The 27,598-nt window shown below is 41.1% G+C and overlaps 1 protein-coding gene and 1 long non-coding RNA gene across 3 annotated transcripts; one reads left to right on the top strand and one right to left on the bottom strand.

Annotated features, from left to right (window-relative positions):
* Positions 1-9,849: 9,849 nt before the first annotated feature.
* LOC109443676 (tubulin alpha-1B chain) lies at positions 9,850-13,111 on the bottom strand. 2 transcript variants are annotated; one of them, XM_074325739.1, is made up of 5 exons: positions 13,022-13,111; positions 11,851-12,198; positions 11,403-11,625; positions 11,112-11,260; positions 9,850-10,927 (listed from the first exon to the last, which is right to left on the bottom strand). In XM_074325739.1, exons 3-5 carry the CDS (start codon positions 11,521-11,523, stop codon positions 9,947-9,949), a joined length of 1,251 nt encoding a protein of 416 aa, XP_074181840.1. In that variant the 5' UTR covers positions 11,524-11,625; positions 11,851-12,198; positions 13,022-13,111; the 3' UTR covers positions 9,850-9,946. The 2 variants fall into 2 exon arrangements, with proteins under 2 accessions (XP_074181840.1, XP_074181839.1); XM_074325738.1 differs by lacking the exon at positions 11,851-12,198.
* LOC141570104 (uncharacterized) lies at positions 12,965-25,119 on the top strand. The gene is made up of 3 exons (XR_012493992.1): positions 12,965-13,102; positions 18,977-19,017; positions 24,652-25,119. It is a non-coding gene; the product is annotated as an uncharacterized LOC141570104 (long non-coding RNA).
* Positions 25,120-27,598: the final 2,479 nt, after the last annotated feature.

Below are 27,598 nucleotides of genomic sequence, written 5' to 3'. Positions count from 1 at the left end.
TTGGCCTTTCAGACTCAGAAGCTTCCCTTTAACTCAATATTCTGCCTCTTAGTGGCTATATCGCCCCACTTCTATATTCTTCTCATTACTAAACTGCTTAGATACTTAGTGTAATAGAAAGCTAACACTTAAATTTGAATATCCTCAAGAGCTCCAGCACCCTCCATCTGTATCTAAAGGGTTCATTGTTCGGCTTCTTCCTGTGAGGCCACCTTTGAGCTTTCAAGTGATGAAGACTTACTGCTGAATAGCACTTTCAGAGGAGCAAACAGAAGACCCAGGGCACCCACTCCCAGAGGTGACTGGGACGGGAAAGGGGTGGAAAAGTTGCCCTTTTCTTTAAGACTTCAGAAACTTTCCATTCAGATTATGGGTTATTTTTATTTTCTCTTTACTTACCTACATGTCCTAATTTTCCCATGGAAAACCTAAGTATGGAAAAATTCCTGCTCACTCTAAGATTAGTAGCTTCAGGGCAGTTTTATTCTCAAGACTTTCTGGGTCTTCAGGAAGAACCCATGCAACTCTAGGGTGAATATACTACAGGCTGTATTATATATAGACTGAATGTTTGTGTAGCCCCCAAATTTATATGTGATGATATCAGGAGGTCGGGCCTTTGAGAAGTAATTAGGTTTAGATGAGGTCATAAGGTATATTAATGTTCTTAGAAGAGAAAGAGACTAGAGCTTTCTTTCTCTCAGCCACATGAGGACACAGCAAGGTGATGGGCCATCTGCAAGCCAAGAAGAGGGCTCTCACCAGTCACTGAATTCCTGACCCCCAGAAACTGCATGAAGTAATACACGTTTTAAGCCACGAAGTTTTTGGGCAATTTGCTGTGCAGCAACATAATAAAATGGATTTTCCCAGCTTCCAGAACTATGAGAAATAAATGTTTGTTGTTTAGGCCATCTAGTCTATGGCATTTTGTTATAGCAGCCCAAACTAAGACAAGCTGTAAACCTTTTTTCTTTTTCTCTGATGAAAATTGGACTAATTCCTAGAAATGGACCAGCAACTTTAGAATTCCCACTTGTCTAGGGTACTAAGGAAACCAGAGGTTCCCCTCAGGCCAGGTCTCCCTGGATCTGAGAACTTTGTGTTATTATTGTTGTTGGCAGGGGTCAGGGAAGGATTTAAGAAACATTGTTTGAGAGATTCTGTTCCTTTGTCCCTACCTATCTCTGAGCTCTCCAAAAATATTTGAGAGGATAGTCATAATGAAAGATTGGCTTGAGACGGCAGGAATATTTGTGAAATCCTAGATGCTGGGAATGGAGTGGTATCTTAGAAGTCTTCAGTTCTATGTAGTTGCCCTGCCACTCTCTCTGTGCCTCTCAGGGTACCCTGCTGGAACAACAGCGACTCACAATCAAGGTGCTTACATATTCTCAATGGCGGCCAGTCAAGAGACAAAAGCAAATATCCCCCAGTTCCACTAACAACAGTTCCCAAACAAACAGTCAAGCGGTCCATTAAATTAGGGATGGAAGGCAATTCCCCATAGTCCATAGTCATTCACCAGGGCTGTCCTGGGGGTGAGGGATGACCTTGACCTCACCCTCATCTCCCACGGAGGACTCAGCAAGCGTTACCTCCTGGGACTATAAGTCCTGCATCCGGGCTGCCTGAGCAGGAACTTCCCCGGCCCACAGGGCTGCAACGACCTTTGCTTTCTCCGGCCTGTGCTGGTTGGGGAACCGTCCACATCTTTCCACCTCTCCACGGGGCTCCATCTCTCTGGCAGCTGCATGGCTTTTCCTGTGCCGGTGGGAGAACCGTCCACGTCCTCCCACCCCTCCACGGGGGTCCAGCTCTCCGGCAGCTGCTCCTCCTGGTCTTCCTGAGACTGGGTGTTCATACACACAAACTGCTCCACCGTCCTTTGGAGAGCTTTGGCTGGCACCATATCCTGCCGACTACGCCATGTGTTGTGCGGGGGACCCTGCTCGCTGCGCCATTTGTCGTGCGGGACGGCCTGCAGGGTCTCTGCTCCCGCTCCCCTCATAACGCAGGATATGGTGAGGCCAAAAAGGAACACACAAGGAGCCATAGATGGGGGAGTCACACCACTATATTCTCGCTGGCGGCACTATACTCTCACTGGAGGCTGGATCCACACTGTCCGCAAACCGCCATCCACACCAGCCCAGCCGCCATCTTCTTGCTAGGCCCCATTTTCCTTCTCTCCTCCTTCAAACCGCCATCTTTCTTCTCTCTCTCTCTCTCTCTGGCGTAGCCACAGCAGTTATATTGTGGCCAATGGCTCACTGGTTACAGCTGACGGCCAACTAGCCACAGCTGATGGCCATGCAATCACAGTTGGCCATTTACTATCTGAGCCAACACCTTTCTATGTGAGGCCGAGAGCCTGGAAACTGCTTTTTGGGGCTCTGCCCCCACACCTCCACACCTGGATTGAAGGACAACAACTTGGAGCTGATGGGCCCTGGAGAAACACACTGTTCCCCAATATTCCCCAATAAAAAAAGTTTTAAAAAAAGAATCTTAAAAAAAACTTACCACATCTCCTTTTATCCAAATTCTACCTACTTCCAAGTCTCAACCCAAATGTCTTTTCTTCCATCCTTTCCTGAAGGTATTTCCACCTCTTCTAAATTCTCAAAGCAATATCCAGCTGTATAGTTCAGTGAGCACTGAACTATATATGGTATAGTTACCAATTACCTTATCTAAAGCAACCTTTAGGTATACCAATTACCTTATCTAAAGCAACCTGTTTTATTAGGTATATATGCACTGTCTCATAACATTATCTTGAGCTGTTATTTAAATCTTTTGTATTATTTAACTTAACCTCCATTTATGTCTTTTTTCTTTTCCCCTCCTCTTAGAGAGCTAGAAACCTGTATTTGGCTTCTAATTAACTTATTTCCTTTCAACCCCAATACTTAACCCAGTGCCATTCTCACAGTAAACACTCATGTGCATGGATTTGGTCTGTCCAGCAGATTAGTTACCCATTCTTGGTAGGGAAGGGGCCACCTTGACTGTGGAGTAAATTTCAACATCTTCAAGCAACACCCAGGAGGGAATGATCCAGATTGAGCAACACTAAGTGCTAAATATTAACAGGTGCTTTACATAGATTAGTTCATTCAATGTCACAAGGACTCCACAAAGTAGTTTTTTTTTTTTTTAATAGATGAGGAATCAGTTCAAAGAGATTAAGTAATGTTGTGCAAGGGCCTACAATAGTAAGTGGTGGAGCTGGGATTTAAACTTGGCCTTTCAGACTCAGAAGCTTCCCTTTAACTCAATATTCTGCCTCTTAGTGGCTATATCGCCCCACTTCTATATTCTTCTCATTACTAAACTGCTTAGATACTTAGTGTAATAGAAAGCTAACACTTAAATTTGAATATCCTCAAGAGCTCCAGCACCCTCCATCTGTATCTAAAGGGTTCATTGTTCGGCTTCTTCCTGTGAGGCCACCTTTGAGCTTTCAAGTGATGAAGACTTACTGCTGAATAGCACTTTCAGAGGAGCAAACAGAAGACCCAGGGCACCCACTCCCAGAGGTGACTGGGACGGGAAAGGGGTGGAAAAGTTGCCCTTTTCTTTAAGACTTCAGAAACTTTCCATTCAGATTATGGGTTATTTTTATTTTCTCTTACTTACCTACATGTCCTAATTTTCCCATGGAAAACCTAAGTATGGAAAAATTCCTGCTCACTCTAAGATTAGTAGCTTCAGGGCAGTTTTATTCTCAAGACTTTCTGGGTCTTCAGGAAGAACCCATGCAACTCTAGGGTGAATATACTACAGGCTGTATTATATATAGACTGAATGTTTGTGTAGCCCCCAAATTTATATGTGATGATATCAGGAGGTCGGGCCTTTGAGAAGTAATTAGGTTTAGATGAGGTCATAAGGTATATTAATGTTCTTAGAAGAGAAAGAGACTAGAGCTTTCTTTCTCTCAGCCACATGAGGACACAGCAAGGTGATGGGCCATCTGCAAGCCAAGAAGAGGGCTCTCACCAGTCACTGAATTCCTGACCCCCAGAAACTGCATGAGGTAATACACGTTTTAAGCCACGAAGTTTTTGGGCAATTTGCTGTGCAGCAACATAATAAAATGGATTTTCCCAGCTTCCAGAACTATGAGAAATAAATGTTTGTTGTTTAGGCCATCTAGTCTATGGCATTTTGTTATAGCAGCCCAAACTAAGACAAGCTGTAAACCTTTTTTCTTTTTCTCTGATGAAAATTGGACTAATTCCTAGAAATGGACCAGCAACTTTAGAATTCCCACTTGTCTAGGGTACTAAGGAAACCAGAGGTTCCCCTCAGGCCAGGTCTCCCTGGATCTGAGAACTTTGTGTTATTATTGTTGTTGGCAGGGGTCGGGGAAGGATTTAAGAAACCTTGTTTGAGAGATTCTGTTCCTTTGTCCCTACCTATCTCTGAGCTCTCCAAAAATATTTGAGAGGATAGTCATAATGAAAGATTGGCTTGAGACGGCAGGAATATTTGTGAAATCCTAGATGCTGGGAATGGAGTGGTATCTTAGAAGTCTTCAGTTCTATGTAGTTGCCCTGCACAACATGGATGTCATAGTGGTTCATTGTGGGTCCTAGCTAATTATTAGAAAGTGAGCTGCAATGTTCTTCCCCATCCTTTGCTGTGCCCTCTGGGGAAATGAGTCTTCCATTTGAGGAATGATTCTGTTGCCATTTATGGACAGGAGCTCTTCATTGGGTTTCTCTCTTCTAATCTGAACAACCTCAGGTCTCTGAGTTGCTCTATCCAGGACCACTTACTTACCTACTCCACTTGTCCCTTGGAGGAAATTCTCTTGTATGTCCATATCATTCTTGAGGTACACAGAACTGGACAATAGTTTGCATAGTAGGGTAATCAGTGAAGAGGATGGTGGGAACATTTGTATACCTAGCTTTGCACATTGTTGTATAAAAGGAATGTCTAAGGTGACATCAGTCTGTTCTGGCAGCTGGGTCACACCTATCTCATAGCACACATTCATTTGGTCAGTGTGAGCCAGCAGAAGTTCCTACATGTTAGTATCATGAGATGCTAGAGTTGAGACAGAGAGAGGCTGAGAGATTTCTTCTTATTTGTGAAGAATCTTTAGAACAGAGCAGCAACTTTACCGTACACCTCCATGTGATGACATTGTCCACCCTGTAGTGTCTTCCTGACACATCTTAGGTCTTTGGGAGAGGAGGACGGAAAAGGCAGCAGAGGGGCAGTCTTTGCTAGCTTTCAGAATGAAAAGTTTGAATCTCTGCTCTTCCCCAAAATTAATTCTTGAAATATTAAGGGTTAGTCGTGTACTCAGCACCAAGATAGTATATGGTAAGTATAATAGACATGAAGCTTATAAAATCTGGTGGGGGGGAAATATATGAATTAAATAATCAAATAAATAATTCCAAAATGTGATAAATGCCTTGAGAGAAAAGTAGAAGGCTCTATAAAAATATATAACAGATAATCTGATCTAGTTTGACCTAGTCTTCAAGTCCTTGAAGAGGTGACACTTGGGTTTTCATCAATGAGGGACGAGTATGAGCTAACTGGGCAAAGGGGGTGGGATCAGTTATGGTTGGAAAAGGTGTTACATATAGGGAAAGAGAATAGTGTTCGAAAGCCCCAGACAGGACTGAGGTGATGAGCTTGATTCCATCACAGGTGGACATAATAACATACAGCAAGCTGTCAGGTGGGAGGTGAGTTGGTCATTTGAGTGATGGGTAGGGTAGGGCATTGATTTCAGTTTATGGACCAGGTTAAAGAGAAGAAGAAGTTGGCCCTTGAATCGCATGATTATGTCCACACCGTCAGATGGTTATTCACTTTGTATCAATATTTAGTTCAGATTAATCTAACAACATGATCCTCCATTACATGTTGACTCCAAGGCTGTTTATACAGAAGGTGCAAAAAAATATATACACATTTTAAGAAAGGAAAAAAACTATATTAAAATTATAACACTCAATATATACTGATAACAAAAGATGAATACAAGTCATGTGTATACATTTATTTGGCACCCCCAGTATATCCTTCCCATCCTGGGAAGCACCGTAGAGGCAGGAGCTGAGATCAAGAAAGAGCTCCTTGGGTGTGGGGTTTCCTGTGGCTGCCTGATTCACGAGGGCCTAGCGTGAGGCCCCGCTGCCTCCAGGAATGGACAGAACAAAAAGTGACAAGCATGTGAATGCCAGGTAAGTCACTTCCTGTTTGTTGTGTATCTTAGGCTCAGTTCCAAGGTGACAGGCAGGGCAGAGTTCACAAATCTGAGCTCAGCATTTCTGGGCAGAGAACTCCTTGTCAGTGGTGCCATCTGCAGGGCATTAAGGAATTTGCCAGGAATTTGATGGGATTGGGAGGGAAAAATGGCACCTCTCTCCTCTCCCTCTAGCCTCTTAAACTGAGCATACCCCTAAATCACAGCCCTGGCCCCTCATAGGGCTGAAAGATCCCTATTGACTCTGACCTTGAGGTAGGCAATATTTAAGGCACCTGGTCCTCCAAGGCCCGACACTGGGCTGTGGTATCACTTCCCTTCTTCCCTGCCAATTAAATCTATCATCTGTAAAAAACGAGGCACTGGACTTCTCCCATTTTAAGGTCACCTAATGGAGGTCAAGAATGCTGGGCTGTGAAGACATTTAAGCATTCTGGTATTAAAATAAAGTGGGTGGGTAGTAAATTGAAGGTGTTGATGTAGTTAAAGTTTATTATTGTTGATGTAGTTAAAGTTGATTATTATTATCATCCTGACCCATGTCTAAATAAATCCCCCTTGGGCTTTTACTTACTTCTATTTCTTTTCTCAGTAAATGGCTCATTCTTCCTTGGCAGTGGCTCTGGGGTCCCACTGAGCAGAGCTGTCACGTCCTAGGGTGCCCTGCCCCTCATCTCCCAAGCTTGGACACACATCTCTAAGCTTACAAGTCCTTCCAGATTTGATTGCTCTATTTACCACCCTGCTCTGAGAAAGGCAGGATGGAAATCCATAGTGCAAAAGGGAAAATAGGCCCAGAGTGAGTCTGACTAGTGACAGAACAAGAGGTCAAGTGTCTCTCTGTTCCTTAGGTCTCTCCACCCTGAGACTCAGCTTTTCAAGACGTGCTTAAAGAGACCTGGGTCTGGAAAGAGGATAAATACGTTTTACAAAACCCTAGGGTTAAATGTTTATATTTAATAAAGAAGCTGGTCTAAGAGGGAAATAATCATTATGTTTACATCCCTTGGAGCATTCTGTAGGTCAAAAACAGGCACTGTGCTTGCTGCTAGGGCAGAGATATATTAGTAGATAATAAGACCCGTGCCCCCTAAAGGAATGCTTGGGGACATTTCCTGGGTGCCTTAGCATATAGCTTACAAACTACATCCTTGTCATGTCTCATTTGGTATCTCATGTCACCAAAGGCTTTGACTACTAGTCAACTACTAGTCATTGTCTTGACATATGATTGGGAGTAGGGGGAACAGAGGGAAATACTGAATTAGCAGCAGCAAGTTGGAACAATAACCAAATCAGGGCATAAAGGGGATAGGATAGTTCAGGAGTTTGTAGGTGTCTGTTGTAAGATAGCTTAAAAGGCAACAAAAAATACTGAAATTCGAGTTTGAACTGTAAAAAAATGGGAAAACTTCTCTCTAAACTATAGGTTTCCCCCTTTAAAAAAAATATTTCAAACATACAGAAAACAGAAGGTTCTAACCATGGTGTTGTTCTACTCAGTATAAAAATTAAACCATAGGGTTTTGGATGGAGCTCCCACTGATTCTCGCTTCCTGTTATTATAGTTCCTCCCACAATGAATAGGACTGACATGTAACACATAGGATATTGTTAAAATGACAATGTGACTTCTGAGGTTATGTCATTAAGACACTGCAGTTTCCAACTTGCCCTCTCTTGGATCACTCACTCTGGGGTAAGCCCACTGCCACGTCATAAGGACAAACAACCCTATGGAGAGGTAAATGTAAATTGAAGAACTAAGGTCACCAGTCAACAACCTGCACTAACTTGCCAGGCATGTGAAACACCTTGTAAGTGAATCCTCCAGCCCCAGTCAAGCATCAGATGACTGCAACCTAATGAGAAACCCCAAGACAGAACTATCAGCCAAGCTACTCCTGAATTCCTGACCCCCAGAAACTGCATGAGGTAATGTTTTAAGCCACGAAGTTTTTGGGCAATTTGCTGTGCAGCAACATAATAAAATCGCAAACAGCCGATGTACCTATTACCCAAGTTTGCTTGTTATCTTAACATTTGCCTTACTACCAGATTTTATTTTCTTCAAAACAAAACTAAACAATATCCCTCCAACCGCCACTACCACAAAAATAAAACATTAGCTACAGTTGAAACCCTGGCTTCTTAATCCTGTCCCTGCCTTGTGCCTCAGAACTTTAAATAAGCATGACACCCTCCACAGAATGTTGTTTGCCTAAAAAGCAAGCTCTTCTCTGCATTGGTTTGCTGCTTCCCAGGCTCTGGTCGTTACCCTTCCCTTGTTTTGTGGAAACAGAGGGGTATTTTAGAGGGTCTTCAGGCCTCACTCAAGTGTTCCCTTTGAGTTGGACACTAACTCAAAACTAGAACTATTTGGTTACTAGTTGTTTTAAAGCCCTGGCATTGGCTTTCCTCTGGGGCTACGAGTATGTTGGCTACATTTGTGTTGCTATGTTAGGCCTATGGTGCCACACAACAGAGCTTTTTCTCAAATGTCTTGCCAAATGCGATTTCCTTTCAGGAGCCAAGAACTGTTTTGTAAATACCAGGGGTGCCAAAAAAATGTACACAAATGGACACTTTGGTCAACATTGCTCAAGCAGTTTGCTGTAATCAGAAGTGTCTGGACGCTGATGGTAACCACTTTGAGCACCTCTTGTAATTGCAGAAGTCAAACATGACTTGCATTCATCTTTTGTTATCAGTATAATTCTTTCCTTTCTTAAAATGTGTATACAATTTTTTTTGGCACCCTGTGTATAGTATTTATGGGCTAGGAGAAAACCTAGGAAAATTTTGGTCTTCCCTACTTTTAAATCACAAGACATCAATATGTTCAACAAATCTTGACTATCCTTAATGCTTTCTGAATTGGAAATGTATTTTCCCATAGGTTAAACCCATTTGTCTCTCTCTACATTCCTTTAGATATAGCCAAACTACATACTTGAAAGAAGGTAAACTACGCCAAGTGCTATATACTCTCATCTTAACCTTTACAATGTTCACTTTATCCCCTTGTAAAAGCAGTATTCTCCCACAAATACACATGGCTTTTTAAGTCATGTATTTGCAAGAGATTCAAATCGACTTACAGGCGTGGAGATATTGGGCATCTGGTTCTAGAACACAATAGAGTATTGCAATAAAATTGTAATCTTTTGGTAGTGGAGTCTTGCTTTCAATATGTAAAAAACACATCTGTGAAGTTCAATAAAACAAGCTATGCCTGTCCTTATTCCTAATTCATTAACTAACCAATAACCTCAAGACCTAGATTAGCAGAACGACTTTCAGTACATCATTTTCCCAAGTCCCCTATGACCTGGATTCTAACACTGACAGAGGCGACATTAACAGATGTATCAGAATCCAGCTCTCCTGCTTTTTGAGATGAGTGTGCTCCCTGTTCTCCAGAGGTAGCTGAACAGAAGTGGGGTCCTTGATGAACACCCTGTTGTATAGTCTCCTATCCTCCAAGTGTAGAGAAGTCAATTTAGAAAAAGTACAAAGTCACTTTTTTTCTCAATGCCTTTACTTTGAGACATGAGGGAAAAAATCTTGTAGATACACATTAAAAAGACACACATGATCACAGGTAAAAGCAAAGACAATCTATTGAGAAAGCTTTAACGCCTGTCAGTTTGAAGCTAAAGTTCCGAGTATGACATGTTGCAGGGATGCAAGGAATGGTAATTAGTATTCCTCTCCTTCTTCCTCACCCTCTCCTTCAACAGAATCCACACCAACCTCCTCATAATCCTTCTCAAGGGCAGCCATGTCCTCACGGGCCTCAGAAAACTCTCCTTCCTCCATACCCTCACCCACGTACCAGTGAACAAAGGCACGCTTGGCATACATCAGGTCAAACTTGTGGTCCAGGCGGGCCCAGGCCTCAGCAATAGCTGTGGTGTTGCTCAGCATGCACACAGCTCGCTGTACTTTGGCCAGGTCTCCACCAGGCACCACAGTGGGAGGCTGGTAATTAATGCCAACTTTGAAGCCAGTGGGACACCAGTCCACAAACTGGATGCTGCGTTTGGTCTTGATGGTGGCAATGGCGGCATTGACATCTTTGGGAACCACATCACCACGGTACAACAGGCAGCAAGCCATGTATTTACCGTGGCGAGGGTCACATTTCACCATCTGGTTGGCTGGCTCAAAGCACGCATTGGTGATCTCTGCTACAGAAAGCTGCTCGTGGTAGGCTTTCTCAGCAGAGATGACAGGGGCATATGTGGCCAGAGGGAAGTGGATGCGGGGATAGGGCACCAGGTTGGTCTGGAATTCAGTCAGGTCAACATTCAGGGCTCCATCAAATCTGAGGGAAGCAGTGATGGAGGACACAATCTGGCTAATAAGGCGGTTAAGGTTAGTGTAGGTTGGGCGCTCAATATCGAGGTTTCTACGACAGATGTCATAGATGGCCTCATTGTCAACCATGAAGGCACAATCAGAGTGCTCCAGGGTGGTGTGGGTGGTGAGGATGGAGTTGTAGGGCTCAACTACAGCTGTGGAAACCTGGGGGGCTGGGTAAATGGAGAACTCCAGCTTGGATTTCTTGCCATAATCGACAGAGAGACGTTCCATCAGCAGGGAGGTGAACCCAGAACCAGTTCCCCCGCCAAAGCTGTGGAAAACCAGGAAGCCCTGAAGACCTGTGCATTGGTCAGCCTGTGAAAGAAGAAAAAAGAAAATGTAATTCTTCAACACTGGAATACTTTTCAATTAATAGAGTGAGCAGTGTATCTCACATTTGGGCATGCACCAAAGAATGAATGCTATAGTTTGGTCTCTTCACTAAACTTGCAATGAACCACCTCACCCCATTTTAAGTATATTTCAAACTGGTACTCACCAGCTTCCGAATTCGGTCCAAGACGAGGTCAATGATCTCCTTGCCAATGGTGTAGTGCCCCCGGGCATAGTTATTGGCAGCATCTTCCTTGCCTGTGATGAGCTGCTCGGGGTGGAAGAGCTGGCGGTAGGTGCCAGTGCGAACTTCATCTGGAAAAGGGAAACAAAGCGGCCACCCATCACTAACACCCCGCACAAACCTGCCCAACCCCAGGGCATCAACAGAGCCCCCAGGACACACATCCTGTCCCAGATCCCTGGGATCTCACTTGGGCTACTGAGGTCAACTCACCAATGACCGTGGGTTCCAGGTCTACAAACACTGCCCTGGGCACATGCTTGCCAGCGCCTGTCTCACTGAAGAAGGTGTTGAAAGAGTCATCTCCTCCTCCAATGGTCTTGTCACTTGGCATCTGGCCATCAGGCTGGATGCCATGTTCCAGGCAGTAGAGCTCCCAGCAGGCATTGCCGATCTGGACACCAGCCTGGCCAACGTGGATGGAGATGCACTCACGCTGTGGAAAAGAGAAAAAAAAAAAAAAATCAGGATTAAACAAATCTAGCAGTGACTATAAAGCAGAACAAAATAATCATGGAATTTTAACCTTACAAATATTCTTTTTAAAATGAATTAAAATGTAACACTTTTTTTCCTAAAGGAAAACCACTGTACTTTGCTTTTAATGAATTTCTTTTCCTCATCTAAATTGGGAAGGCCTCTTCCCAAACCAATTAGAGACCTTAGTCACAGCTTCTTTCTTTGAAGGACCAAGATAGAGAGGCCATCCATCTTGAGCTTAGGCCGCACAATCCCATTACGGACTAGGTGGCCAGATTTCCGGGCAGGTTCCAGCACAGGAAGCACGTGGCCAGAGCAGTGCAGAGGAAATGTCTGGCCCCAGTGACGAGGGGCGGGGCTCTGCGGCACAGGATGAATGAGCAATTCAGGGTGCGCGCGTTCCAGCCCTGAGGCCAGCAGGCCAGCGGAGCCGCGCAGTTGAAGAGGCACGAAACAGCCACGTCAGCCAGCGAAGGCCAACCATCCTCAGCTTCCCCCAGGCGTTGGGCTCAGCCCAGCACCTCCACATCTGTCAAGACACACAGCAAGGGATTATCTTCGGCCCAGATGTGGACCATGATCGGATTTACATTCTCTCAAAATCCCTCATCGCCACCACCTGTTCCCACACACACATTCCTAATGCAGCAAAGAGGCCACCGAGGGGCAGATGGCCTTTACGGGCTGTTGGGAGCTAACTGTCCCAATATACTGGCATAGTGCAGCACACCGAGAAAGAGCTGTTCTCTACATTTATCTTATTGCGTTCATTTTAAAAAACGAAAACTCAGGGTAAGTGGAGGCACGCCCTCCCGCTATAGACCCGCAGCGCCGCAGCGCGCAGGCGCAGATTGCAGTGGCGGCCTCCCGCCACTCCCTGGCGGGATGGTAACCGTTGCGCGTGCGCTTTTGTGTCAGGCTCCTTCCCGCCTCCGCTTTTCGCGCCGCGGAGGAAGTGAGGGCGGGGAGAGCCCGTGCGCGCGCGCGCGCCTAAGGCGGGGGGGGGGTAAGAAAAAGGGGATGAGAACGCGCGGGAAGACTGTAGGGTCTTGGGCCGCTGCGCCCTCGAGTTAAGGGCTAAATAAGAGCCCTAACCACGGTGGAGGGAGCCGGCGCCCCGCAATCCCCTCCCAGAGTCCAAGAAAAGGTGGCGATCCCCCTCCTTCCGGGCTCCCGCCGTTCTCCACAAAGCGGGCTCGATCCACTCCCACCCTCGCCTCTCCCCTTGCTTTTTGCCTTCCAAATGGATAGCGCTGGTCCCAGTTCTCTATAGTTAAAGGACCTCCGGGATCCCTCGGCTTGCTTTTCCCCGACTTCCCGAGCGACGGCGACGCCGCGCGCGGCCCACTCACCATGTCTACGGGTTAGCAGGAGCAGGTAACAGGAGTAGACACCGGATACCGGTTACTGTCCCCGACAAGCTAAGAGTCGAGGTAAGTAACGCACTGAGGCGGGGGAGGTGCCCGAGCTACTTAAGTAGCGGTCCGGGGAGGGGCGGACAGGCCCGGGCGGTGCCAAGGCCACTGGCCCCACCCCCGGCCCAGCGCGCCCATTCGGTGCCGGGCTCGGCCGCCGCAGAGGCGGGCTCCAAAGCGGGGGTCCCCTCCCCGCGCCGGCCCTGAGTGGCGGGGGCCTCCGCGCCTGCGGGCCGCGAGGTCCGGTGCTGCAGTCTGCGGCGCATGGCTGCTGGGGCCTGGGAGGGGTGGGGTGGGATGGGGGCGCGTTCGGAAACAAACCATCCTGGGAGTGGGAGAGGAGGCTTAGTTTGGACGAAACCTATGACTTAAGAAGTCTATACAATTTTAAATAGGAAGCACCAGGAAATGCAGAAACGTCTGGTCCGGATAGCTCAGCTGATTATTTTCGTGCTGGCACAATTTGTCAGTGAGTTTTGCCTTTTCCTTTTCTCAGCTCCTTTAAAGGCAGTGCGTTCTGTTCTTCCCTGATAATGTGGAGGATGCGAGGTTTAGAAAACAGGATAGTTTTATTTGGTTTACTGTAATGACTTGTTCTTTGAATTAAAGGTACCAAACGTTGGAAGCAAAAAACAGTCATTAAAAGAGTAATAACTAAGCACTGAACATCCAAACTGTTAAAAGGGCCCCATTTTTAGACCTCAACCACCGCCTTTATGGCACAACCCTACGGGGCTTTTAAAAAGGAGATTTAAAGACACGTTTTCAAATTTGGTAGCTGAATTGAAGAAGTGAAGACAGAAACTTGGCTAGGAACGAAATTGACACAGAAAGATATTAGGAAGTAGGGGTTCCTTGTGTTTTGTAAAACTTTAATAATTGCTTTCTGTTATGTTAAAATAGATCAGTTGGTTATAACTTACTGCTAGGAGGCCCAGATTATAATGAAGAGACTTTTTTCCCTCCCCTTTCAGGACAATTTATTCCAAGACCATAAACTACATTTCTAACCCTTGGAAATGCATAAGGAGGTTAGTTTAAGGTTAAAGTGTGGCTTTAACAGAAACCTATTACTGTTTTTAACTATTCAAAATGCCCTCCCGGTGATAGTGTGTTAGTAACAAAAAAGGTAAACATAAGAATAAAATTTCATACTTCATATTCAGATTTGGTAAAGTCTTCACTCTTCATATCAGAGAAATAAATTTACACTGTTAATATGTGTGTGTGGTTTGTAAGGATGTGTGTGTGTGTATAAATTTTTTTTCTCCACTCAGATTCATATGAACCTTGAATGCAAACAAGGAGGGTCTTATTTATTTCTAATAAATATATATATTTTTTGTAGTCCTGTTAAAAGGTTTTTGACTCAGAACCCAAATTTGCACACATTTCCCAAACTCGGTTATAGGGGACAGCAATATATTTGAATAATGTCTCACATATTCTTGACATACAATATCCTATTAGTTTCAGGTTGTCTCATGTATTAGTTTTTAAAAATTATTTGTCTCATTCTTAAAAGGAGATGGAAATACAAGCATGCATTTTATTGTGCTTTGCTTTATTGTGCTTTACAGAGACTGTCTTTTTTACAAATTAAAGGCAGTACTCTTCACTGGCAAGAGGAGATACTGCAGTATCTCTGAGGAATGCTTGTCATTAGCTTGCCTTAACGGGAAGAATGAATGTTAGGGAACCACCCAGTTGAACTCCATTTTGCTGAGTGCTCTGGATGAAAGCCATTTGAAAGCAGGCACCTCCCTCCTCCTAGCCCTCTGCAGGACCTTAGCGCTTTCACTGCAGAGATTTGCTCCTGAGGGCCTATATGTCTCCCCAGATACCCTCCTAAAACCATTAGCTTTTGCTAGCCTTGTTATCTGTGAATTCCTCTGTTGTGAATGCGGAAGCAAGTGAGGGTTTGTTTTTTTTGTTTTTTTTGCTAGGTCCCTGATGTTACTTCAGATTTCAGAGTAATAGAGCCAAAGGGACCTTTAAATATAGTCTGGTATCTTTATGCCAGAAAAATGTTGAATAATGCTAGGTAAGTCTGCTAACTTTGCTACCTTTTTAGTACCAGAGAGAAAAGGCTGACATTTTTTTCTTTTTTACCCATACTAAACTTGCGTGGGTCTGTTTGTTTATATTACATACGGATATATCACTTTGTCTATATTTGTCTATATTAAATATTAGTTATCTATTTTTATAATATAAATGCAATATTACACAATGTCTTAACATTTTAACTGGTTATATAGGTCTTTCCTTTGCTGGACTGTTTCAGGGCCTGTAACTATTTGCTTTGAGTCTTTGATGTATTAGGACACCCTGTGTGGCCATTTGAGCCCCTCCCATCTTTGCTACTTAATATCTGGCCATTTGCTACTGTTCTAAGCAGTCAGTAACATTTTTGATCATTCCATATTGTGGTTTAGACACAAAAGTTTCCAAAATATTTTGTTCATTTAGCCAATTCTACAAGGAAAGACACAAATAACAAATAGCAACAACTTACCAAGTGTCAACTATTTTCAAACATTTAGCCTTTTATTTTTATTACAGTATCATACATTTATATATGCTATTTTGTGTTCCGTTATTCCACAGATAGGGGAAAGAAAATGGGCTTTGGTTTGAAACAGTACTAGATTCAGTTCTAACTGTGTCAGTTAATGATATGTCAGTTAATGATTTGTCAGTATGATTTTAGGCTCCTAATTATCTTTTTTGAGCTTCATTTATGAATGGGAATCAATATTAGCTTGGAATCATCTTTTTCTCATACCATCACATTCAATCCCATTAGTAAATTCTATCAGCTTTATTTTTAAACTATGCCCATCACTTTTTTTTTATCACATCACCTTATTTCATAGTGTTCATAGAATCTGAAATTACCTTGTTTGTATATTTATTTACTTATTTAATATTATCTCCTAATTAGAATGAAGCTCCATTCTGTTTTTGTGGAAGTCAGTCTTAATTGCCCCTCCAAAAACCACCTTCTTACATTTTTCTTTGCGAAGAGAGCCTTTTTTTTTTTTTTAAAGGGGTAGTCATGTGCTCAATCTCGGGGGACAAATCCAGGGAACCCTGTTTCCCTTTGCCAGGTACTTGCTTCCTCATTCTCCTTCATAATTGGACCCACTTGTGGCCAATGTAACATAAAGGGAAGTCTGCTAGGGTGTTTCTGGGAATGGTTTTTCTCCCTGATTAAAAGAGAGTGAACCCTTGTATAAAGTCCTTTTATTTCACTCCTCTTCCTTGCTTTTGGAAATGTTCTGTGAAGATATGATGCCTGGAACCAACTTAAGACCTTGAGGGTCTTAGTGTAAAGAGAATCAAAGAAATGCCAGCTTAGTGCTATGATGCTATGAAACTGCTGAGCGAATCTTAAAACCACCTATCTCCAGATTTATTATTACATAGTAGGTGCTTCATATGTAATTTGTTGTTGAATGTTGAACTTGGTGATTGATTGGACATGAGGTGTGAGGGAAACTGAAGAATGGGGGTTAATTTTCAGGTTTTTGGTTTAAATAACTGATCAAATGGTGGTGTTTTTTACTGAGATCAGAATACTGAAGGAAGAAATGGATGGGAACTGAAGAAAGGAAACAGGAGAAGCTAACAGTGCAGCTTTTGACACATTTTGAGTTTAAGTGTCTGTGGTACATACAGAGGGTACCAAAAAAATGTACATATTTTAAGAAAGGAAAAAACTATTAAAATTGTAATATTCAATATATACCGTGTTTGTCTGAAAATAAGACCTTGCCGAACAATCAGCTCTAATGCGTCTTTTGGAGCAAAAACAGTCTTATATTAATTTTTGCTCCAAAAGACGCATTAGAGGGGCCAGCCCAGTGGCTCAGGCAGTTGGAGCTCCTAACTCCGAAGGTTGCCGGTTCGATTCCCACATGGGCCAGTGGGCTCTCAACCACAAGGTTGCCAGTTCAATTCCTCGACTCCCGCAAGGGATGGTGGGCTGCGCCCCCTGTAACTAGCAATGGCAACTGGACCTGGAGCTGAGCTGCACCCTCCACAACTAAGACTGAAAAGACAACAACTTGAAGCTGAACGGCGCCCTCCACAACTAAGATTGAAAGGACACAACAACTTGACTTGGAAAAAAGTCCTGGAAGTACACACTGTTCCCCAATAAAGTCCTGTTCCCCTTCCCCAATAAAATGTGTGGTTTTTTTTTAAAAAAGACTCATTAGAGCTGATTGTCTGGCTAGGTCATATTTTTTGGGAAACACGGTACTGATAACAAGATGAATACAAGTCATGTGTGTACATTTTTTTGCACCCCTGGTATATCCAGAGATGTCCATTAGTCAGTTATATATGCAGATGTGGAGAGAGGGGAAGAGATACAGATTTCAGATTCTTTGAGATTTAATGATAATTAAACAATGGAAATAGATAAGACTACTGAGTTGGATATGAGTTGGAAGGGAATTGCAGTAATGTAGATAAGAGGTGGTAGTTGCTTGGACCAGTGGTGGAGGTGGTAAAAAGTGGTGAGTTTCTGGATGTATTTTGAAGGTGGTGGTAGCAGGGTTTATTAATTCCTTGGATGTAAGGTGAGAAAGACAGAGAGAAGGGGGAATGTGTAGAGCTTAGGAGAGTGGTGACCTTAATAGAGAACCTGGCCTTAGTAGGGAATTTGATGAATGATCATATGTCAAGTAGAGAAAAGGAGCCTAAAAAAGGAATCTGAGAAGGAATGATCAGAGGAGAACTTGGGGGGAGTCTCATAATCCAAGGAAAGAGTTTCAAAAAATGGCACAATGTCAAATGCTGCAGAAAGATTAAGTAGGGTGAAGACTGGAAAGTGTCCATTGTACATAGAAACAAAAATATGGCTTCTATTTTTACTTATTGAATATTTATGGAGCACCTACCATGTCAGGTATTCCTTTTAAGTGCTGAATGGATACAATGAACGAAATATATTCTAACCCTCATATTTATATTCTAGTTTATATTCTAGTGAAGGAGAAAGAAAATGAACATATAGCAAAGAGATATGAAGTACGCGTATGTCAGGTACTAATAGGTGCTATAAAGAAAAATAAAGTCTGGAAAAGAGATTAAAGTTACAGAGGGGTGCTATTTTAGAGTGATCTGGGAAGGACTCTCTGAGGAGATAGTTATTTGAACAAAGACCTGAATGAAGTGATAGAACAAGCATTTCAAGCAGAGAGAACATCAAATACAAAAACTTTGAGATTGAGGTGTATATCTGTTTTTAAGAAATATTAATAAGGTCAGTGAGACCAGAACACAGTAAGTGAGGAGGAGAGTGTTAAGTAGCCAATGTCTAGATCATGTAAGGATCTTTCTTATTAGCCGTGGAAAGACTGTGTTTTATTCTAAAAACCATGGAAAGCCATTACGTAGTTTTGAGCAAAGGTGTGACATATTCTATTTTAGATTTTAAAAGGATTAGTCTGGCTTCTGTGAGAATAAACCATAAGAGGTTAGCAGTGGAATAAGGAATATGAGTTGGAAGGGAATTGCAGTAATGTAGATAAGAGGTAATAGTTGCTTGGACCAGGGTGGACCAGTGGGGGAGGTGGTAAAAAGTGGTGGATTTCTGGATATATTTTGAAGGTAGTGGTGACAGGGTTTATTAATTCACTGGATGTAAGGTGAGAAAGACAGGAGTCAATCATGACCCCAAGGTTTTTGGCCTGAGCAAAACTGGGGAATACCGAAGGAAGAACAGGTCTATGGAAATGGAAGAAATCAAAAGTTCAGTTTTGGACACGTTAAGTTTGAGATGCGGTGTGTTAGACATTTAAGTAGAAAATGTATTCTTTGATAAATATTTAAAATTAATACAGCAGTCTCCTTTATCTGCAGTTTTGTTTTCTGCAGGTTCAGTTATCCACTGTCAACACATCACCATAGGGAGAAGGGTGAGTACAGCACAATAAGATATTTTGAGAGAGAGAGACCACATTCACATAACTTTTATTACAGTAGCATATTGTTGTAATTGTTCTATTTTATCATTAACTATTGCTGTTGATCTCTTAATGACTAATTTATAAATTAAACTTTGTCATAGATATGTATGTATGTATAGAGAAAAATATAGTATATATAGGGTTTGGTATTGTCCGCGATTTCGGGCATCCACTAGGGGTCTTGGAATGTATTCTCCACAGATAAGGGGCAACTACTATTATAATAAAGAGTAAAGATATCAGGAGAGATAAAACACTTTTGATAATACTACTTTTGAAAATACTACTAAGATCTGGACATTTATGTACAAGTTTTTATGTGGTCATATGTTTTTATTTTTATTGGCTATATATCTAAGAGTGGAATTTCTGGGTCATATGGTAACTCTATGTTTAACATTTCGAGGAGCTGTTAAACTGTTTTCCAAAGTGTGTGCACCATTTTACAATCCCACCAGCAATGTATGAGGATTCCAATTTTTCCATATCCTCGTTTATACTTGTTATTTTCTTTTTGATTATGGACATTCTACTGGCTGTGAGGTGGTATCTCATTGTATTTTGATTTGCATTTCCCTGATGGCTAATAGTGGTAAGCACCTTTTCATGTGCTTATTCGCCATTTGTATATCTTGTTTGGAGAAATGTTTATTTAAATCTCTTACCCATTTTTGAATTTTTATTTTTATTGTTGAATGTAATATTTCTTTATATATTCTGGATACAAGTCTTTTCTCTGATATATGATTTGTAAATACTCCCATTCTGTGAGTTTTCTCTTCACTTTTTTGATGGTGTCTTTTGAAGCACAGAAGTTTTTAAGTTTAATGAAGTTCAATTTATCTATTTTTTTCTTTCATTGCTTGTGCTTTTGGTATCATATCTAAGAAACTGTTACCTAGTCCAAGATTATATTTACTCCTGTGTTTTCTTCTAAGAATTTTATAGTTTTAGCTCTTACATGTAGATCTTTAATCCATTTCTTTCTTTTTTTTTAAATTGGGGAATATTGGGGAACAGTGTGTCTTTCCAGGACCCATCAGCCCCATGTCATGTTGTTGTTTTCAATCTAGTTGTGGGGGGTGCAGCTCAGCTCCAGGCCAAGTCACCATTTTCAATCTAGTTGTGGAGGGCTCAGCTCACTGGCGCGTGTGGGAATTGAACCGGCGACCTTGATGTTATGAGCACTGAGTTCTAACCACTGAGCCAACTGGCCACCCACTTTAATCCATTAATCCATAAATTTCTTAAAATAATTTTTTAATTTTTCAATTGCAGTTGATATACAATATTATATTAGTTTCAGGTGTACAACATAGTGATTAGACAGTACAATTTATGAAGTGACCACCTCAATAAATCTAGTACCCATCTGACAATATACACTGTTATTACAATATTATTGCCTATATTCCTTTACATCCCCATGACTATTTTGTAATTACCTATTTATGCTTTTTAATCCCTTCCCCTTTTTCACTCATCCTCCCAATCCCCCTCCCATCTGGAAAACCATCAAAATGTTCTCTGTATCTATGAGTTTATTTCTGTTTTGTTTGTTTATTTTGTTTTTTAGATTCCACATATAAGTGAAATCATATGGCATTTGTCTTTGTCTGGCTTACTCCACTCAGCATAACACTCTATATTTCCATCCATGTTGTTGCTTATGGCAAGATTTCATTCTCTTTTATGGCTGAGTAATACTCCATTGTATGTATGTACCACCTCTTCTTTATTGATGGATGCCCAGGTTGCCTCCTATTTTGGCTATTGTAAATAATGCTGCAGTGAACATAAGAATGAACATGTCCCTTGAAAGTAGTGTTTTGGGTTTCTTCTGATAAATACCCAGAAGTGGGATTACTGGATTCTTCTTTGTCTCTTGTTATAACCTTTTGTTTTAAAATCTATTTTGTCTAGTATAAGTTGATCCATTTTGAGGTAATTTTTGTGTATGGTCTGAAGTAGGGGTGTGTGTTAGTTTCCTAGGGCTGCCATAACAAAGTACCACAAACTGGGTTAACATGACAGAAATTTATTCTCGCATGGTTCTGTAGGCTAGAAGTCTGAAATCAAGGTTTTGGCCAGGTTGGTTCCTTCTGGAAGCTTTGAAGGAGAATCTGTCCTATGCTTCTCTCCTGGCTATGGGTGGTTGCTAACAGTCCTTGACATTCCTTGCCTTATAGACGCATCACTACAATTTCTGCCTTTGGGACCACATGTGTCTGTGTCTTTACATGGCTTTCTTATAAGAATACCAGTCATTGGATTTATGACTCAATCTAATCCACTACATGTCATTTTAACTAATTGCGTCTCCAAATAAGGTTCCAGCATAATTTTCAGAAAAGCATATTCTTTGGGGAACCTTGCTACAGTTGGCAAATCTAGGTTCTCCACTCAGCCTTGCTGGCATGGGTAGCGGTGGGGCTACAGATTTTTCTGTGGTGTTTGGATGGAGAAGAGCAGTTACTGTCTAAAAGTTTTCTGTTTCACTAGATTGTCCCTTTCTTGGTCCTTTGGCTAGGGAGAGCAGGCTGTTGTTGATATTATTGTTTTGTCTGCACCCTTTGGCTTAGAGCTTCTTCAGCTCTAAGAAAATCCGAGCAGAAAAAGAACCCAGGGAATTCACCACCATGTTATCCCTTGGACCCAAAATCCATAGGCAGTCTGCTTTCTCTCCATCTTTCAGGGTCTTATGTTTGTTTTATATGTAATGTCCAAAGTTTTCAGTTGTACTTAGTGGGAGGACTTAGGGAAATACATCTATTCTACTTTTGCATTGTATTACATTTATAAATGAAATTCAGGTAGAATTTACATCTTTCTAACCTGATACTTCCAAATCATGAATGTGATATATTTCTGAGTATATTAATCATCATAGCTTTATAATATCTCTCAACAAAATTTCAGAATTTTTCCTTTAGATGCCTTGTTCATTTTTTTTTGGTTAGATTTAATCATAGGTGCTTAATATTTTTTGATGTTATTATAAATGGCATCTGAAAATTTTTCATTTTCTGTCTGTTTCTTGTGAGTGTATAGCAATATAGTTGATTTTTATACATTGATTTTTTTTTTTTTTTTTTTTTTTTTTTTTTTTTATAAAAGTTGCCATGTTAATCTTTTTTTTTTTTTTTTTTTTAATTGGGGAAGGGGAACAGGACTTTATTGGGGAACAGTGTGCACTTTCAGGACTTTTTTTTCTCCAAGTCAAGTTGTTGTCCTTTCAATCTTAGTTGTGGAGGGTTCTGTTCAGCTTCAAGTTGTTCTTTCAGTCTTAGTTGTGGAGGGCGCAGCTCAGCTCCAGGTCCAGTTGCCGTTGCTAGTTGCAGGGGGCACAGCCCACCATCCCTTGCGGGAGTAGAACCGGCAACCTTGTGGTTGAGAGCCCGCGCTCCAACCAACAACTGAGCCATCCGGGAGGCAGCTCAGCTCAAGGTGCCATGTTCAATCTTAGTTGCAGGGGGCAGAGCCCACCATCCCTTGCGGGACTCGAGGAATTGAACTGGCAACCTTGTGGTTGAGAGCCCACTGGCCCATGTGGGAATCGAACCGGCAGCCTTCGGAGTTAGGAGCACGGAGCTCTAACCGCCTGAGCCACCGGGCCGGCCCCCTATACATTGATTTTGTAGCTAGCAATAGTCTAGCTAGACTCTTAAATTCTAATAGGTTTATATGTAAATTTGGGGGGGGATTTTGCATACATAATCATTCTGTAAGGTTTTTGTCTGACCCCATATACATAGTGTTCTTCACTAATTCTCTGATACTAACTTGGTGTTCAACATTCAGTTCAATTCTGACACTAACTGTGGAGTTAGTGTGGACCCACTGGCTAAGGGTGCACCACTTCAGGTGCCAGTCACAAGTCCCAGTTTGCCACCTGTACTTCTGATCCACCTGCGCTAAATTCAAAGGTTCCCGTGACCCTCTCTCTCAGGTTCATTAATTGGTTAGAAGGACTCACAGAACTCAGGAAAACAGATTACTTACATTTGCCAGTTTGTTATAAAAGGTACAACTCAAGAACAGCCAGATGGAAGAGATGCATAGGGTAAGGTATGGGTGGCGGCATGGCAATGCCACACCCTCTTCTGATGTACCCATACTGATGTGCTTACCAGTCCAACACTTTGATGTGTTCACCAATCCAGAAGCTCTCCAAACCCTTTCATTTAGTTTTTATGGAGATTTTATTACATAGACATGATTGATTAAATCATTGTTCATTGGTGATTGAACTCGGTCTCCAGTCTCCCTGAAGGTGGGGTGTGGGGTGGGGCTGAAAGTTCCAACCCTCTAATCACTGCTTGATCTTTCAGTGGACCAGCCCCCATCCTGAAGCTATCTGCCCCGCCCACCTTAATAATCTCGTTGGCATACAAGACACTATTCCTACTCAGGGTACTCAAAGATTTTGTGAGCTCTGTGCCAGGAACTAGGAGACAAAGACCAAATATTTATTTTTGTTATACTACAACCCTATAATTTGCATTTACATTTATTATTTGCATTCCTTATTCCTTTTATTTGCTTTTCTTGATTTACTAGCTGTGACCATCATTAGAGTGATGAAAGAGGTGGTAATAATGAGCGTCCTTCCCTTGTTCCTGCTCAAAGGGAATGGTTTCATTGTTTCAACTTTAAGTGTGTTTGCTATAGGTTTTCTTATAGATATCGTTCATCAGATTAAGAAGTTTTCCTTAGTTTGATAAAAGTTTTATCATGATTTTTTTTCATTTACTCTGCTAATGTGGCAAGTTATACTGATTTGTTTCGTAAAATTAAAATAACCTTCATTGCTATGATAAATCAAACTAGGTCTCAGTGATTCATATTTTGGAATCTATTATTAGGTTCAGTTTGCTAATATTTTCATGGATATTTACATCAATGTTTATGTATGAAATTGGTCTTTTGCTTTCTTGAACTTTTTTTGGTCTCAAATTTTGGTTTAAGAGTTTGGTTGATTCATAAAGGAATGTGCCATTTTTTCTATTCTCTGGAAGAGTTGGTAGTACTGGAATTATTTTTTCTTTGAAATCTGGTGGAACTTGGTAGTAGAGCAATCTGAACCTGGATGGTGGTGGTGGTGGTGTCATGGGAAGTTTTTTTTATTCTACTTCAGATCAATTTCTTTATGGGCTATATGCATATTCACATTTTTTATTTCTTCTTCTTTTTTAATTTTTAGAAGAGTTTATTTGATCCAAAACTGATGACAGTTTCTGGGAAGCAAGATTTCAAATGCTTCCTTTGTTTCTTCTTGGAGTTTTTTTCTCAGTTCATCTTTACAAATCTATTAGAATTCAATTCTCCATAATATCTTAGTTTATCTTTTTAATGCATATGACGTTTGTGGTGGCGGCTCCTTTTTCATTTCTGACGTTGGTTATTTGTACTAACTTTTTTCTTAATCAGTTTTATCAGAGGTTATCAATTATTATTTTCAAGGGATCAACTTTTGGCTTTATTGATATTCTATGTAGGTTTATTTTCTACCTTATAAATTTAGCTCTTATCCTGATTATTTTCTTCTAATTTAAAATTTTCCTTTATCGTTCTTTTTTCTAGTGTTTTAAGATGAGTACTGTGAAAAGTTGACATAAGTGAAGCTATTTTAAAATAGAGCCAGAGCAGCCATTGCAGAGGAACCGCTTGTATGTCTTGCTCCTTCAACCTTTGGAGGGTTTCAACTGAGCGAAATAACCTTTGGACTGGGCCACACCAACATTGTCCTACAAACAACTGTTTGTAAAACTAACAGGAAAGCAGACATCCTGACCACAAGGATTGTTGATTATAGACTCCCTTTCTGAAAATAGAATCTGTAACCAGCCATGTATGTATAAGCCAAAGAGTAACTCAGTTTGTTAACACCAATAGAAATTCCTTTCTTCTATTCGTGTAATTATTTCCCTTCCTTTTCTAATAAAAACCTCTTGCCTTCACTCTATAATGGTACACAATTTGGGTTTCTGCCTGAATCTGTGCCCTCAAATTGCAATTCTGTTATCTCAAATAAACGCTTATTGCTTCTCACTTTGGCTTTTTATTTTTAGATTAACAGTACTTAATTCTTTATTTTTTAGCTTTTATTCTTTTCTGATATATACATTTAAGGCTATAATTCCTTGTGTGCTTGTGCAAAAAAGAAAACTATATTCTTCAATTGTTGACTACAATGGTCTCTATATATCCATTAGGTCGAATTTGTTCACCAGGATATTCAAATGTTTTATATGTTTCCTGTTTTTCGTATGCTTGTTATCGAGATATGTTTGTGGTAATTTGTTATAGCAGCTCAAGGAAACTAATCCAATCATTTAAATTCTTTACCTCTATAATTTCTATTTTATTCTTTTTTCTAATCTGTTTGGTCATCTTTTATTGTTTCCTAATTCTTACAAATATATTCAAGCTTGTCTTTTCTGTTTTGAAATATAGTATACAGAGTTATTTTATAATTTGAATCCCCTAATTCAATATCTAAAGCCTTTGCTTACCTGTTTCTGTTCTGTGTAGTTAATACTGGTTGATGCTTTATTTCCTCATGTTGCGTAACAACTTCCTCTTCTTCTTCTTCTTCTTCTTCTTCTTCTTCTTCTTCTTCTTCTTCTTCTTCTTCTTCTTCTTCTTCTTCTCCTCCTCCTCCTCTTCCTCCTCCTCCTCCTCCCCCCCTCCTTTTTCTTCACTTTGAAAGCTCATTTTCCTTGGGAAATTAGATTTTTTGTTGGGGAGGGCATGGTTTCTAATCCTAAAATAAGGATTTGCTTTTCCTTCTGCCAGATGCACAGGGGCCCTACCAGTCTAGGATGACTTTAAGTTTATGGCTTTAGGACTTTCGGAACACCCAAGTAGTGTGAATTAGAGTTGAAAATTCATGCAAGAGCTGATTGTTTTGGACATTTCTCAGGTATTCTTGTTTGTTTGTTTGTATTTCCCCTTTTCCTTGCTCATACCAAGGCAATTTTTATTGTAATTCCCTGGAAGAGGGGTTGTGGTAGATTTACTTCTGGCTCATCCTTACACTGAAGGTTTAGCCATTTGGAGTCCCAGCTTTTTGAGTGGGTGCTTCTCTGTACTTTTCACTTTGGGTGGACCTTGGGCTTTACTTTCAATACCAGCATCTTATTATTTTCCTTAAGGCTGTAAAGAAAATGGCATCAGTGTTCCACTTCCCTCTGGCTTAAAGATTCTTTACTATCTGATCAGCTTTTTGATGTTTTTAAGAAAATGGTTTTATCATTTTATCCCCATTTTTACTTTTTACTGGAAGGCACATAAAAATTTCTAGCCTACCATATTACTGGAAACCCAACTTTCTCTTATCTTTTAAAAATAGATGATGACAGGTTAAAACAAATTACTGTGTTTTGAGGGTCCATTAGGTATAACAGAATAGTATAAGTTTTACTTTAAAATGTCAAATTTTACAATATGTTTAAAATTACATTCTTTTTTAATCATTTAAACTTCAAATATTTTAGATATCAACTTAAAAATGTCTGAAGAAGTATATCATTTCCAAAAGAATTTTATGGTGGTACACAAACAAAAATATGAATATCACTGATCTAGAGAAATGGTCACATAATTGTATAAGACATATAGTCTCATGGCTTTAAATATATATTATGTATGTACTGGTGACTACCAAATTTATGTCTCCCACTCAGACCTTTCCTCTATTCCCTGAAGCACACATCTAGCTGCCTACTCAACATTTATCATGTCCCAAACAAAATCCCATGGGCTCCCCACACTCACATGCACACAACCTGCTCCTTTCCTCTTCTCGTGTTCTTTATCCCACTAAAGGTTACCTCTGTTCACCCAGTTGCTCTGGCCAAAAACCTCTGAGTTATCCTTGACTCCTCTCTTTTTAAAATATTTATCATCTAATGCATCAGCAAAGCCTATTAGCTCTGCCTGTAGAATATATCCTGAATTGTCTGTCATCTCCCAGACACAAAAATAGTCTACTTTACTGCTCTCCATGTTTCTATTCTTGAAGGCTTAAAAAAAAAAAAAAAGAAAAAAAGAAGAGCCTTTAAAAATATAACTTTGATCATGTCTACTCTGGAGGCTTCTTTTCATTCTTAGAATAATATCCAAATTCTTACAGTGTTGAAAAAGTTTCTATATGGTCTGGCTCTTGACTACCTCTCCAGCTTCATTTCGTATCATTTTCTCCCTCACTCATTCCACTTCAGCTGTGCCGGCCTTCTTGCTGAACCTCCAACACAATGATTATGCTACTTTATCTCAAGCCTCTCCACTTTGGGTTCTCTTTGCCTAGTTTGCTTTCCCCCCAGATATCTACTCCCTAATTTCCTTAGTTTCTCTTTCAAAATTATCACCTCAAAGAGGCCTTGACCTTTTGTTCTAAAAATAGCACCCTCGATTCCTTCCTTTCCCCCCTTAACCTGCTTCCTTTTTCCTCTTAGCTCACTTATTGTTATTTGCTTATTTTCTGTGTCCCCACTGGAATGTAAGTTGTAAAAGGGGAGGATCTTCT

This window comes from Rhinolophus sinicus, linkage group LG02, assembly GCF_036562045.2.
Source record: "Rhinolophus sinicus isolate RSC01 linkage group LG02, ASM3656204v1, whole genome shotgun sequence".
Taxonomy (NCBI): domain Eukaryota; kingdom Metazoa; phylum Chordata; class Mammalia; order Chiroptera; family Rhinolophidae; genus Rhinolophus; species Rhinolophus sinicus.
Note: the sequence above shows the minus strand (reverse complement) of the source record. Positions and strands in the feature narration are given on the sequence as shown.

What these genes read in the sequence shown, in the direction of transcription:
- LOC109443676 (XM_074325738.1), bottom strand. An exon ending in CCTGGAACCCACGGTCATTG is followed by an intron (nt 11,261 to 11,402) that starts GTGAGTTGACCT and finishes TCCCTTTTCCAG; the next exon opens with ATGAAGTTCGCACTGGCACC. An exon ending in TGGACCGAATTCGGAAGCTG is followed by an intron (nt 10,928 to 11,111) that starts GTGAGTACCAGT and finishes CTTCTTTCACAG; the next exon opens with GCTGACCAATGCACAGGTCT.